The sequence below is a fragment of the Papio anubis genome, chromosome 19 (assembly GCF_008728515.1).
Source record: "Papio anubis isolate 15944 chromosome 19, Panubis1.0, whole genome shotgun sequence".
NCBI lineage: Eukaryota > Metazoa > Chordata > Mammalia > Primates > Cercopithecidae > Papio > Papio anubis.
Genome location: NC_044994.1, coordinates 25,627,378 through 25,643,522, shown reverse-complemented (window position 1 = coordinate 25,643,522; position 16,145 = coordinate 25,627,378). Strand labels below are relative to the sequence as shown.

At 36.6% G+C, this 16,145-nt stretch overlaps 1 protein-coding gene across 7 annotated transcripts in view; it reads right to left on the bottom strand.

The window, feature by feature from the left end:
- Positions 1–16,145, bottom strand: part of ASXL3 (ASXL transcriptional regulator 3) — a 173,782-nt gene that overhangs the window by 135,787 nt on the left and 21,850 nt on the right. For 4 of the 7 annotated variants that reach the window (XM_009192582.3, XM_017951656.3, XM_009192585.3 and 1 more), the window contains exon 2: positions 8,594–8,676. In XM_009192582.3, the coding sequence (XP_009190846.1) occupies positions 8,594–8,676 (83 nt within the window). Of the gene's footprint in view, positions 1–8,593; positions 8,677–10,611; positions 14,309–16,145 lie in introns of those variants that run through there. The other 3 variants (XM_009192584.4, XM_009192586.4, XM_009192583.4) reach the window with 1 other exon arrangement.

Below are 16,145 nucleotides of genomic sequence, written 5' to 3'. Positions count from 1 at the left end.
TGGCCAGATTAGAAATTCAAAATTTTATCTAAATGTAAGGTGTAATGTAGGCTTTACCATTCATACATAAGCCCTATAGTATCAGAATATTATATAATAGATTTATCCAGATACCATCTAACTAGAAAAAAGTACCATATTTAATTTAATCAAACAATCATCAAACATACAAAAGGCTGTAGCTTTTGATTAATCACTTTAAGTGATTAATATGTGTGATACAGTCTCTTGAATTTAGGGATACCTCATGTTTTGTGTGTTTCACTTTATTATGCTTCACAGATACTGCATTTTTTACAAATTGCAAGTTTGAGGCAACCCTGCATCAAGCAAGTCTATTGGTGCCATTTTCCCAACAGCATTTGCTCATTTCCTGTCTATGTCACAGTTTGGTAATTCACACACTATTTGAAACTTTGTCATTGTTATATCTGTTATGGTGTTCTGTAATCAGTTATCTCTGATGTTACTACTGTAATTGTTTGGAGTGTCATGAACAGTGCCCATATAAAATGGTAAACTTGCTTCAAAATTCTATGAAGGCTAGGAGAGGTGAGGAAGCTGCAGAAGAAAAGTTAGAAGCTGGCAAAGTTTGGTTCATGAGGCTTAAGGAAAAAGGCCATCTCTATAACATAGAAGTGCAAAGTGAAGCAGCAATTACTAATGTACAAGCCCCAGCAAGTTGTCCAAAATATCTAGCTAAGATCATTGACAAAGGTGGCTATACGAACTAGATTTTCTATGTAGACAAAACAGCCTACATTCATTACTGAAAGAAAATGCCATCTAGGACTTTCATAGGTAGAGAGGTGAAGTCAACGTTTGCGTTCAATGCTTCAAAAAACAGGCTCACTCTCCTGTTTGGGGCTAATGTCACTGATGACTTTATGTTGAAGCCAATGATCATTTAGCATTTCGGAAATCCCAGAGCACTTAAACATTATGTTACATCTGCTATACCTGTACTCTATAAATGAAAAAACAAAGCATGCATGACACCACATCTGTTTACAAAATGGTTTACTGAATATTTTAAGCTGTTAAGACTTACTGCTAAAAAAAAAAAAAAAAAAAAAAAAAGATTCCTTTCAAAATACTACTGTTCACTGACAATGTATCTAGTCACCCAAGAGATGAGGGAGATGCACAAAGAGACTAACGTTGCTTTCATACCTGCTAAGACAACATCTATTCTGCAGTCCATAAATCAAGGAATAATTTTGATTTTCAAGTCTTCTTATTTAAGAAATATATTTCCGGCCGGGTGCGGTGACTCAAGCCTGTAATCCCAGCACTTTGGGAGGCCGAGACCGGTGGATCACGAGGTCAGCAGATCGAGACCATCCTGGCTAACATGGTAAAACCCCGTCTCTACTAAAAAATACAAAAAACTAGCCGGGCGTGGTGGTGGGCACCTGTAGTCCCAGCTACTCAGGAGGCTGAGGCAGGAGAATGGCATAAACCCGGGAGGCGGAGCTTGCAGTGAGCTGAGATCCGGCCACTGAACTCCAGCCTGGGCGACAGAGTAAGACTCCATCTCAAAAAAAAAAAAATATATATATATATATATTTATAATATATATAAATATATTATAAATATATATATATATTTCCTAAGGCTATATATATATATATATATTTCCTAAGGCTATAACAGCCATAGATAGCAATTCCTCTGATGAATCTGAGCAAAGTGAACTGAAAATCTTCAGAAAAGAGTTCACCCTTCTAGATGCCATTGAGAACATTCATGATCCACGGAAGGTGGTCACAATAGCAACATTAACAAGAGTATGGAAGAAGTGGATTCTGATCAACTTCAACACTTCAGTGGAGGAAGTAACTGCAGATGTGGTAGAAATGACAAGAGAACCAGAATTTGAAGTGGAGCCCAAAGTTGTGACTGAATTATTTCAATATCATGATAAAACTTTCACAGGTCGGGAGGTGCTTCTTATAGATGTGTAATGAAGATAATTTCTTGAGATAAAATCTACTTCTGGTGAAGATACTGTGAACACTGTTGAAATACAAATAAATGATTTAGAATATTACATTAATTTAGTTGATACAAAGCAACAGCATGGGCTGACTCCAGCTTTAAAATAAGTTCTACTATGGGTAAAATATTGTCAAATAGCATTGCATACCACAGAAATATTTCAGGACAGGAAGTGTCAATCAATACAGAATACTTCACTGTTGTCTTACTTTAAGCAACTGCCACAGCCATTCCATCCTTCAGCAACCACTATCCTGATCAGTCAGCAGCTATCAACATCAAGACAAGGCTCTCTCCACCAGCAAAGTGATTATGACTTGTTGAAGGTTCAGATGATTGTTATCATTTTTTTTAGATAGGGTCTCATTCAGTCACCCAGGTTGGAGTGGAGTGGCACCATCTCAGCTCACTACAGCCTGACCACATCGGCTCAAGTGATCCTCCTGCTTCAGCCTCCCTAATTAATATCTGGAACTATAGGTATGTACCACCAAGTCTGGCTAATATTCTATTTTTTGTAGAAACAGGGTCTCACTGTTTCTGTTGTTGTCCAGGCTGGTCTCAAACTCCTGGGCTCAAGTAGTCCTCCTTCCTTGGCCTCCCAAAGTGCTGGGATAACACGCATGAGCCACCATGTCCAGCATAAAGTATTTTTTTAATTAAGGTATGCATAGTGTTTTTCAGACATAATGCTACTGCACACCCAATAGACTACAGTATATAAACACGACTTTTATATGCGCTGGGAAACCAATTTGTGTGACTCCCTTTTATGCAATATTCTGCTTATTGTGATGGTCTGGAATCAAACCTGCAATATCCTCAATGAATGCCTGCATTATGGATTCCTTATTAAGAAATGCTACTATAAACTGAAGTCAGTTTTGAGGAAAAAAAAAAAAAAAAACAGATTTGTAAAGGGAGAAGGAAGACTTGGGATAAGATGACCAGATAAGAAGATAGTGCAATAATCCAGGTAAGAAATGAAAAGTATCTGAAGAATTGCAAAAAGTATGGTACACAGAAAGAAAGACGTGCTTAGGAAGTAAAACTAACACTACCCAGAACCATCTGGCCATGACGTCCGGGGAGTTAAGAATGGCACTGATTGAGATTTCTAATCTGAGTAATGATGACAAGTAAAATTTTATGTCAACTAAGAACTAGATTATTCTCGAAGCTTGCTTATACACATGTACACACATAAATATATGCAAATTGCCCTGTGTTTCTGTTTAATAACACCATTGTCTCATACATCCCTCTCTAAGTAGCTGACTGTGCACACCATTTACACAATGAGAGAATTAGATGTTAACAAATGGCAGGGATGACACTGTGAGCTAACACTGTAATTCTAAAATGCCCAACACAAACAAACTAGACCACCATTTCAGTATTAAAGGAAGGGCGCCAACATGGAGTCTGCAGATAAGAATTGATTTTGCAGTAGAAATTACTTGCGTTTATTTCTTATCTCTAGGCAAAACATTGCAGCGGCAAGAAAGAATCATCTCCTAAAGCACTAATTAGCAACATAAATCTCACCAAGAGCAATGCCAAGAAATTTTATTGTTTGTCACTATACATGGTAATAGAATTTCTGACATGTTATCCCCCTAAAGAAATGCAACATCTTTAATAAACCACAGTACAAAGTGGAGATTCTAATTTCAGCATATCATAACAGAGATTGCAAAACAGAAAACATAAAAAGTCTTAAACAAAACGAGGTAAAAATAGATTCCGGAATTATCAGTGGAATAAAAAATTCTCATTGATACTAGAATAATGACAAAATCTGGGATGTCAATGCATGTTCTACATCACAAAATCTAAAATATGTCCATTATTCTGAGGAACACTAAACATGACAGATACTGTTTATAAAACTTTTTAAAATGTCCCTACTGAAATATATAATTATAGGTTGCTTCTCTGTAAACAGTTGATGAAATTTAACATAGTTTTTAAATCTAAAGTATGGCATCTCTAATATTGTTAAAATGTACCTCATAAATACTGTCTTGCCCTCAACCCAACAGAGGTTTTCTTAATTGCCTTGTGTGGTTTGTGTGTGTATATATATTTTAATTTTATGACCACTTCAGGCTCATTATAAACTATTTGCCTATTACCAAATAATATAAAACTAAATCACAGTTCCTGCTACATTAGTAACAGGTATCTTATAATGATAATGTCCAGCACATACAAAAATTATTCCTCACTGATGAATGGTTGTTTTGCTCTCACTACATAAGTCAGGTAAGCCTTACTCCATGACCTTGCAACCCCTGGATATGTTACTATAACAGAGCACACATTTCTTTGGAAGCATCACTTGAAAAATTATGTGAGACATGGCATCAAAAAACACATCCTCAGGCATCAAAAATCCCACAGTCCTCTTGGTAAAGGAATGATAACTTCTGAACAAGCAAATCAAAAACAGAAAATCAGAATTGGAATGACCCCCAAAATCATCCAAAGCAACACTGTAACTAGACTTACTCCTCTTTTCTAAACAAATATTTTCACTTACTGCAGACGAGAACATACTCCACGGCAGCACCCTAACTCCCTGAGGAAGGAAGTGGGGATGTTTAGCTGAGAAGTCCAAAGAGGGATATCAAATATCCATCCACAAAAGCAGCAGACTGGAGTATTCACATTTTAATCCCGTTTATAGAAGCAGCATGGCTATTTGATTATATGATTCCAATCATCTGAAAAGCCTTCCAATACTTTGATTGATCAACTGTTGACAATTAATAAACATAAAGGAACAGAAGCCCTAAAAACACTCAGAATCAGTGAAGCAAGTACACAGAGGGACCAGAATAAAATGACATTAATAAAATCTTCTATCCTATTATACAGAGGGGAAGTAAAAATTACCAAGAGTATTTTCATAAGAAAGAAAACCAGGTCTTAAAAAATCATTCTATTTTTTTTTCAACAAAACCACATGTCCTTCTGCTAATTTATTATATTCATATTTCATACTTCTTTTTGCCCACATGGAAGGTACTTATTTCATTCCGGCTTTTCCAAATAGAATTTAATCCTACTGTACACATTTCATCAATAATATGGAGACACAGAACATGATGTAAAAAGTCCTATTTTTATCATGTCTACATGAACATTATATGACTTAAAGTGTCACTTGTAAAGAGGAAAACACAGCATACAATGTCAAATTTCACCTCAAATAACAGTAACATATATACTGAACACATTCAAATATCCTCATTAGTTTTGCCAAAATTACTAATGTAGTTTTTCTATTATAAGTTACAAGTTTAAACTAGTAGCTTTCACAGTGTTTGAAAACAAGCAACAGCACGATAACTTCAGTTGTTCACAGATAATCTGCTGGAAACTATCAGCATACATATATTTAATGGGATTTCCACAAACCTGTTAAGTTTCTTTTGATGTTAAAAATAACTACTATTACATATCATTAAAAACACAACATGTTAAAAAGAAGTTTCTAACTCTGAATGCAAGCCAAAGTCATTACTAAGCACCAGCAAATTAACATCTTGAGAATGAAGATTATTGACTAAACAACTATTTATTGAGTGTCTGCCGAGAGCCAGAAGCGTTAGGTACCCTGCCCTTAAGGAGCTCACACATAGGCAGGGAAGACATACAAAGACAAAATTAAAGTACAGCGAGGTAAGCGCTGTCGGAGACCTGCCTGACACATACAGAATGAAGGACCCCCATAGTACCTGACACAAATGGCCTTGCTTTGAGTACAGGTTGGAATGATGATGGTGGCTGAAGACCTTATCTTCTATTGTCTAGAAATGCTAGGTACAGTAGAGGACTGTTTGGGGGAGGACCATTAAAACATTACCTCTCATCCATAGAAAAGACCACCAGAGGGTTATGGCCGTATTAGTAACTTTACAAGCACTTCCCTGTATTTAATCACGCATATTACTAATGTGCATTTCTTGAAACACATCATTAGTAAATACCTAGAAATCAATCAGCTATGTTTGACCTCATGAAGGTGGAATTTGTAAACTTTACTTAAGAAAAACACATACAGTTACATTTCATTTACTCAACTACCTTAAATATTTGGAAAACATTTAAGAACTTGGAAAGTAGCAAAACAGTACATTAAGGAGGCAAAATAAGTGTCCATATCTGCTCCTTGAAACAACATCCATCCATACAAGACAGTCCTAAACTCACTCAAAAGCTAGGTATGTTTATTTTAGAGATGACTCTAACAAGAAAATTAGAACTAGAAAACAAGGGAACAGTGAGCACAGATGCATGAGTCGTAAGTAATGGATTACCATTGACAAGAAGGGGGAAATTTAAAGAAATAGAATGAAAAAACAAATGGGAGCACAAAATGCATAGTCTGAGGCCACTTGATGCAGAGCAGATTTTACAGAAGAAAACTTTAACTGTGTTCTCTTTCTTTGCTTTTCCTTTTCCTATTCAAACCGGTAACTGTGTGCAGGTACTTCACTAATACTATACTGGTTCATGAGTATTTGTAACAAAGGACTTTTTTCTTCCTTACAGAAGGACAAATAGTGACGCAGAGGGTGAAGTGGGGAGACAGATTCAATTTAGAGGACTAAGGAGTTACATTCCCCATTTCAGCGTTCTTTAATTACTCTTTGAAGAAGTTGGTTTTTAAAATTTGTTTGTCTTTGTTAACTACGCATGCTGAAAGCCCTCTTATATACCATTCTGGGAGGACCAGCATTTTGAAAATTGTGAAATAATGCTATAATATAACAAGTGTAATTAAAATGTTGTTGTGAGTCACAGTACAGGGATTTTTATATCTCCAGCTTCATAACAACTGATAACAGCAGAGTCACTCCTGTGGAGAAGAATATCTTAATGAACGAATTTCAAATGTCTGCTTTTAGGAGGTGCTTTTTATGTCCACATTGGCAGATTCCTCTGGCAACAACGCCCACATAAGACAGTTGACATCCTTAGATTTTTAGCCCTTCTTTTCTTTTGACTATGGCACAAATATTTTCAGTGCTTTCTAATTGTCATAAATATTTCCAGGGTTACTGACAGGTGGCAAGAAGAAAATTAATCTCCTGTTTTCCTGATTTTGTTCCCTAACTCCTTAAACTGACATCTGGGTTAAAATAGGATCTCCTTTAACAGAGTTGTTAGGTACTGTTAGCAACTAACCTGCCCACTGCTGCCTCCACTTTGTGGGGGAACAATTAGTGCAAACACAATGTGGTTATATTATCTTAGGCTACTTCTACAGAGCAGGCAGAAAAAAAGTCTCCAAAATAAAAAATGAAAATTTGAGCATAGGTTTCCTGTACCCCAGTAAATTGTGATGTCTATGGACCTACCTTGCAAAAGATACATTTTAAACAGCTAAAGGCTGATGTTACCCACACGTTAAAGTTATAGGAGTTATAGCTGAAACCTACTTTTCACAAAAATTCAGCCTCAGAAGGATATTTATTTATCTTAGCAGTTTCTATATCCACATCAAATGAAAACATTCAAAAGGTAGTTCGGTAGGTTTAATTTCATCAAGTTGTGATTACTGTATGCTCAGTGGCTTACAGATGGACAACTCATGTACACAAATCTATTCTATGTAACAAGGCTGATTACATACACATATGACAACATCATAGTTGTTTTATCCTATAGTGAACCTTTTTCTCCTTGAGTAATATCATCTATACGGCCCTAACTTGCTATCTAAAACCATAAAATTAATACCTAAGAATAAAGAATCATCACTGAAATATTATCTGGCAACCAAAGGAATTCCTGTTATATGCTACAACATGAGGAAACCCTGAAAACATTATATGCTAAGTCCAATAAGCCTTTCACAAAAGGCTACATATCTATATTCCACTTATATTAAATGTCTAGAATAGCAAGTCCATAGAGACAGAAAGTGGACTAGCAGCTGCCAGAGGCAATAGTTGGGATATGGAGTGACCGCTAATGGGTGTAGGGTTTCATTTTAGGGTGATGAAAATGTTCTAAAGTTTGATAACGTTGATGATGCAGAACTTTGTGAATATAACATAATCCACTAAACTGTACATTTTAAAAGGGTAAATATTAGGCTCAACAGTTATTACAGGATGCACCAAGTAGAGTTTCTTAAACATAAGAGGACTAGATTTTCAACCAGATTTACTGGCACTGAATTTTATCAAAGTGAGCTCATCTTTATATCCTGGGATCTACCTATTAAACCTGTAAAAGTGTTTCTCTTTCACCACCTGGTTTCAGAAACACGATCTCCTCTTACAAGAAAAAGAAACAGGAATAACTTCAAGGAGGGGCTAAGTCACACAGTGCTGTTCTTTGTTAAGAAAGTACCTCCTGTATCAATCCATCTAATGTAATGTATTAAGGTAACAGGCAAGTCCAAGGAAATCTTAAACCATCCAACTACTTCTCAATTAGAAAAGAATTTGTGGGTAGTTACCCAATTCACAATCAACTACAATATCAAAATCTAGATACACCTACTGCTTAGCAACGAGTGGCAATTATTATTTAATGAAAACAGAAAATGTTTTAAATATGGATACTGACCTTGTTTCTTTTAACCCTTCTTTCTGAATGACTTCCAATATCTGCTTTGCTGTCATTGGTGAGTTGGGGTGTTTTTCTAGTGCCTAAAATATAAACATAAGATTCCGAGATTATTGCACGGCAGCATACAAAATGAAAATGTATGTGAATCATGCATTCTCTGCTTATTTTACTACAGGGGAAGGGGCTTTTACATCAAAGTAAGAGTCCATCATACAGGTCAGGTGCCCAAAGGGAGAACGTAATTTTTTTGGACATTTAAATCGGAAATTTCTGCAACAAAAAGGGGCCATCCTTCAAACATGTCACAAAGGCATACACACCAAGAAAGAAATGTGAACCCTAAAGAAAACAAGTTAACAAATGTATATAATTTCCTTTATTTAAAAAGTTTCTAATATTTTATGGTGAAAGTCATGTTTTCAGGCTGTTAAAATGTTTCCTAAGATTCCAGGTCCTTGGAAACATGGAGCCTGAATACTACCAATAGAAGAGAACAGAGTGTGGTCACAAACAGCCTCACTGGATTCATGCCCAAAATATTGAAAGAAGCATACAGGAACCCAAGTAACTCATTACAGTGTGTTTTCCAGTTCAGCTCAGTTTCCTTTCCTTTGCCTTTTCCAATTAATTTCAAGTAAGCCCTTTCCTCTTCCCATTTAGCCTATCTCAGTCATATGAACTCAGTCCCATTCTCTTTCTCTCCTCTTCTGCCCTACCTATCTTTTGTGAAAGGGGTTCTTTTAAACAAAGGGTGTGGAATACACAGGACATAGCTGATTATTTCCACAGGTCTTAGACCATCAGCCCTGGAAATCAGGTTCCTTTATTTTTCCAGGGACTTAACCCCATGTGGTAGAAACAATAAACAGTAGTGCCCCTACTGTGCACCAACATGAACTACAGGGACCACATCTGGGTACAAGAAACAAGTTACACACATCTTCACAATGACCTACTCCAAGGGTAGATGACACCTAATTAAAGATGCTATGCAGGAGCTTCATGCTCAAGTCATGGCCTCTTGTAACTTAGAAACACTAGAGTTCCAATCTATTATTATTCGAAGAATCATAATTATTAAGAATTAACAGGGTCATTCTGAAAATGTAAACTTGAAAAGGCTTCCAAATCTGTTCAAAACGGCTCTGTGATCTCTTATACTGTCAATAACCAAATTTCAACTGATTCACAAGTGAAGGCTCTGTTCATCGAGGCCCTTCAGTGTGTTGCACGCAGCCTGCCCATCCTAACTTTTCAGATACTTTCCTATTCTCTCCTTTCTAGTTCCCAGGAAATTCCCCCTTTTCCCAATCCTGATCAGCCCCGTCCTTACTCATAGTTGTAAATTCTTTAAAGAATACAGAAATATGAGCCACACTACAACAAGGGTATAGCAACAAGTACGTGAAAGGGAAAGAAGGAAAGTGGTCCTCGCAGAGGAGGACACTGTAGAGCTGAACTGAACACTGGAAAAGGGGAAACAGAAACATAGGCGAAGTTGTTTAGGGAAGAGGAGTATATATATATTGGAAAAAAAGGCAATAAGGAAACTGCACAATAGAGCTGAAAAGGGGGAAAAAATAGAGCACAGGGGAAAGAGGAAGAAGCCGATATGAAAACAAAAAGCTGACAGAAGTTTTAAAATAAGAACTGTAAGTAGAACAGTACATAATTATGAATTACTGAAAGGAGATGCTGTGTTCACATGGACTATATATAGGGTGAGCACTGCCTCAAATGAAAGGCAACGGGTCTCTCATAAAAGATATGGGCAGGAGGTCAATAGACACAGACACACAGGAAGCAAGCAAGGAAGAGGGCAACTGGAGGGAAAGGCATACGATGGGGAAAGAAGAGAAAGATAGGAGGAGGGTGAGAAAGGAGGAAAATTGAGCTGAACTGGGAATGTCTAAAGGCAAACTGATTAAATCTAGAAAGGGCCAAAGAAGAAACTCCAGTGTACTGGACAATGTTTTAACGGAAATTTGGGTGCACTTGAAATTGGGGTTACTCACTGTGGAGGATTCCCTGTTTCTCTTCCTGAGTACAGGCCCCTCAGCACACCTGGACAGCTCCTCCCAGCAATTGAGAGAATTTGGATAGCCCTGTCCCCTTCTCTATGACATCACATCCTACTCTACAAAGGAAGTAAAAGTGCCAAGAATTACATCATGAAGTGGATGAGAGGCAGGAAGGAAATGATGAAGCCACACAAAACACCAGAAGCCACCCTCAATTCCTGCAAGACAGAGAACAGAGACAGAGAAGGAGAGGTTCCTGGGTGCGAACAAGCTTTATTGATTGAGCTGTGTAAACATTAATAGAACAAAAGATAAGGAGAAATTATCTTCACAGAACAAAACATTGATGCCATCAAAATAATGTGACACATGGCAGAGACATGAATCAGACTCACAGACAGCCATACTCTAATACACTGAGTGGGGCAAGCCACAGTCAGAGCACAATGGCATCTTAAGCTACCAGACCCAAACCTTAGACTAACTGTCCATTGCCCCAGCAATCTCTTGACCATAAGGCACTGCCTCGTCTTGTTGTTGCTTACATTTTGGATGTTTGGTGGGAGATCTGTTTTTTTGTGTTTTTTTGTTTTGTTTTGTTTTTTGTTTTTTCTATTGTTACACAAGCAACTATTCATCAGGCTTTTCCATTAACTTCTACTACTTTAATGTTTAGAAATTCCTTTTATCCAGAGAGCATGCAAATACCTACAAGTGTTTCTTTCAAGTAGTTGTTTCTTAATTCATCTGGAATTTATATTTTTTGCCAAGGTGAAATATTAACATCTGCCCCCTCCTCCCATAGTAAGCCTCACTTCCCCAACATAATTTGTTTCATACGCCACACATGGCTAGTGAGGCATCCTCTACCATATGTTAAGAGTAGGGCAATGAAAACGTTTCAAAATGTGAAACCTAAATATAATTGTGGGAACCCAATATATAAAACACACAAATGCAGAGCTGTTCAAGTTGAGCTGGAGATGAGAGAGTTCGGACCCCCACACTTACTCCCGCTAATGGCTGACGGCACTTCTGGGACTTTTAAGAGTCTCCAGAGGAAACTGCATAACGCTGTCCTTGGGGGGCTTGTCCAGGGGTCCCACTAGGTCCCACTGATCTTTCCATTAATTGCTGAGTCAACACTACACTGTTTTAACTGCTGTAATATTATAATACACTTCGGTCGCTGAACAGGACACTGCTTTGATTATTCCTTCTTAAGTTTCTAAATATCCACTTTATTTTTTCCAGATGAAATTGAGATTGGAATTCAACGAAACATCTAATTACATCTAATTAAACTCTGACGAATTTTATACATCATTCCAATTAAGATTTACTTTGTAACCTGTAATAAACATTTTATTATTTTATATTTTCAGTTGCAACTTCGAATATACTTTTTTCAACTAATATTTCCCACATTCTATTGCTAATACATATAAAAGTCACTGAATCAGGGTAATTATTATCTATATGAATAGTTAATTGAGTTAACAGTTTTAATAGCACACAGTATACAATCATGTTTTCTACAAATATTGTGAATTGCTTCTCCTTTATAATAGCTGTACGCTTTATTTATCTTTTCTACATTATTTATATTGGCTAACTAATCTTTCTTAGTCCATTTCAAAAAATTTTTGCTGAAAATTTGAGCACTTTACAATTCATTTCCTCAAAAACAGGCCCCTAAAACTGCTGAGTTTCACTAAGAATATCTGTAGCTAGAATTATTAGAACTAGCACTGCCAGGAAGATTGGAATTACAAACCACTGGCCACATATCACTGTCTCTTCACAAATCAGAGTCTGTCACAGTGCTCAGTCTTTACATAAAATGTCCTTTCTTTCTTTGTGAAACAAATTGTTCTCGTGTTAAAGCTATATTTGTGATCTTACTATACTCAATCTCTGAGATGTCTTGCATCTCTCATATACTGAAGTCTTTTCAATTCCTAGTTACTTTCTTTCTTCTTCACTTCTACTCCATGAAAGGTTTCAAATTCAACATTGCTCTCCACAAACGGGACTCTCCATGCCTGGCGCACAAAGCATACACACTACTAGCTGCGTTCCTGGTTGTGGATCTGTTTTTCACAGGAGGTAAACAGATGTACAGAGCTGCCAAATATACCATTACATGCCACCTTCTTATCTAACTAACTCTATCAGGGCCTATCTCAAAGACTTATACATTCATACAGTTTTGAGGCAAGAGTCTCATTCCAGAAATTCCTCCACCCCCCATAGACTTCTACATGTCCTAGGATGGGGAGAAAAAATAAATACAAAAAAGGACCTGTAATACCTGCAATATAGTTAAAGGAAAGAGAGAGACGATTGGCCAAATCATTTAGCGCCAAGTTAAGAATGCAATTTTATGTGTGTTAGGTTTGGTCCTTAAGTACCTTTTTGGTCCAGGAATACTGGCTCAAGCATATTAAGGCTTACTCAAGAATTCCTTGGTGTCTCTCAAAGAGAAAACTCATTCTAAGTATCTCTAAGATAAACACATTAGATTAGTGTTCCTTTAAAGGTTAAAATTTTGGCCCTTCTGGCCCTAAATAAAACTTTCTGAGAGAGCTTACTTATTTGATGGTGAAACAAAAAATAATCCCTACAATTTAAGTATCATTTCAACGATAGATGTTTACATTTGTGGAATTCTACGTGGGTATCAGTGACCAGGCTTTTTCCCTTTTTCTAACATTAATATGCCATCTTCCCTTAATCAATACTGGCAGTTCATTAAAGTGTTCAGATGTTTAAGGCCTCAAGTCCGAGGTAAACGATTTTGGGGTTATAACAACAATAAACCATTATATACCTCTTTACAATTACAAACGACTTTTATACAATGTATTTTATTTTATTTGCTTCATACAATATACATTAATTTATTTGATCCTCAAAACAATTCAGTGAGATGCATACAGAAGTATTATTAACATTCTCTGAGATGTGCAAAGCTGAATTGGCTCAAGGTCATAAAGCTAGTGAGTAGATGAACAGGACTTGTAGGCATGATGATACTGATGACAATGTTTAAGTATAATAAGAGCAGCTAATATTTATTAGACAACTCCTACATGTTAAGTCCTCTCTGGGGGCCTTCCATTGTTACAAAAGACTCTAGAGTTAATATATTTAACATTCCCTATTTCTACTACTCTTGAAAAGCCTCAAAGGTCCATGTCATTTTGATGAGACGTGAACTTGGGTTACTGATAGCCTTCAGATGAGAAAATAAATTACATCAAAAGTGACAGCACCTCAGCAAATGCCCAGTATTCACAGCTCAATTAGGTTGTTCTTCACTCCCAGCATATGTGGCTGCTGGTTGAAGGGTTAAAGATGATACTAACAATTTTCTATTCTATTTAAATGTTCTTTATAGTAAAATTATATGCTATTGTATAGCAGTCCCCCACCTTTATGGCACCAGGGACCGGTTTCACAGAAGACAATTTTTCCACAGAATGGCAGGGGGGAATAGTTTCTGGATGAAACTCTTCCACCTCAAACAATCAGGCATTACATTATCATAAGTCAAGGTATCATTGCTCTCACAAACCCCAGTTCAGGAATTTCACACTTAAGAACAATCAGCCCAGACATGGTGGCTCATGCCTGTAATCTCAACAATTTGGGAGGCTGAGGTATGCAGATCATTTGAGCCCAGGAGTTTGAGACCAACCGGGGCAACATGGCGAGACCCTGTCTCTAAAAACTTAAAAGTAAATAAATAAAAATAAGCAAGGCATAGTGGTGTATACCTATAGTCCCAGCTACTTGGTAGACTGAAGCAGAAGGATTGCTTCAGCCTAGGAAATTGAGGCTGCAGTGAGTAGTGATTGCAACACTGCACTCCAGCCTGGATGACAGTGCAACATCCTGTCTCAACAGAAATATATGTGTGTGTGTGTGTGTATGTGTGTATATATGTGTGTGTGTGTGTATATATATTAACAATCAGATATTAAATTCTCAGATAATGGTTTAAACTATACATTCCCTTGGTATAGCACCTGTCAAAATTATCATTAATGAGTGTTACCTTGTTTAATGATCTTCCTGCTCACTTTAAACCTCATGTATTCCCAGGCCTTGGTCCTGATTCACATCTATATCTCCAGATTGTAGCACTACTAAATAGGCTCCAATAAACAAAGACGAAGTTAATTTGGGGAAATATTTTGAGTCATTCTATATTTGGAACTTTTCATAGAATAATAATGAAGGTTGTGAGCTCTGGAGGCAGATGAACCAGGAACCCCTACTCACTAGCTGTCTGATGTTAGGTAAGACATCAGAAATCTCTGAGTCATAATTTCTTCTCTTCCTTAGTCATAAAAATATTGTGAGGACTAAATGAGATAATGAATGTAAAGGACTTATTATTCCAATGAGCCAAATGACTGCCTACAGTAATGAGTGCTAATAAACAGTAGCTAATATTATTGGCTGAAAAAAAAAAGACTGGCCCCCTTTGAACACAGCCTAGAAACGCAGATTTTTTTCAATACCAAGAAGAGCGCTACCAAAAAATCACAGGAATTAAAAATGGTCTCTCTAAGATTTCCTAAGTAAACTTCACTAGTTACTACAAATCAGGCTAGCCACATATTCTCATCCCTCATTGCCTGACCACTTCCAAACGTATTCCACCAATGATGCACAGGAAAGCCTGCACCATACTGTGCCTGGTTTCCTCATGGCATGCTTTTAGATACTGTTCAGATGACTAGGAAGAAGAGCATACTAAAGGACCAATTATCTTGTTATGCTTGTTACAAATCAAAAATATAGAATACCAACAGTAACAACTTACTTCCAACAACATATACTGAAACTTTCAAGCAATTATGATATATGGTATCACAGAATATTCATGAGAAGGAAATTCTGTTTTATAGCAACATATTTTAGTTGCCCAGGGTCATAAAACCTGAGCACAGCTGAAAGAAATGATTTTTGGAGTTTCAAACAAAGCGGTCATTCCCTGAATTTGCAGATGAAATTCTATGTAATAGAGAAGTGAATTCTAATTTCCTGCGGGATTTTGGCAACTTTTTTGGACCTCAGTAAGTTTCTAATCATTTAAAACACTTCGCATTCCTTTTTCACACAGAAAGAAAACAAAGTGGCAGACACACAGAATTTACACAGTGTTCTAAAATAAAGCAAAAAAAGAATAATTGTTTAAATAATGATATGTAAAACTTGTTTTACAAAGTAAAACTTCTCTTTAACGAAAAACAGGGAAATCTTTCTATTACAGAAATTTGCAGGCAGTCTATTCTCTTAAGAGCTCAGTAATGATTAAAAAGTTTTTTCAGTACTTCAAGTAAAAATTGTGCTTTCCTTTCATTTCTATCAAGTTATCCTACTTTTTGCCTTTGAATATAACAATAATTATTTAGTGTTAAATTACAAACACTGTTTTATCACGTAAGGTCAAAAGGCAATTGTGTTATATAAGTTTACAATTATGGGATTCAGCAAGTTATACACAAGATACA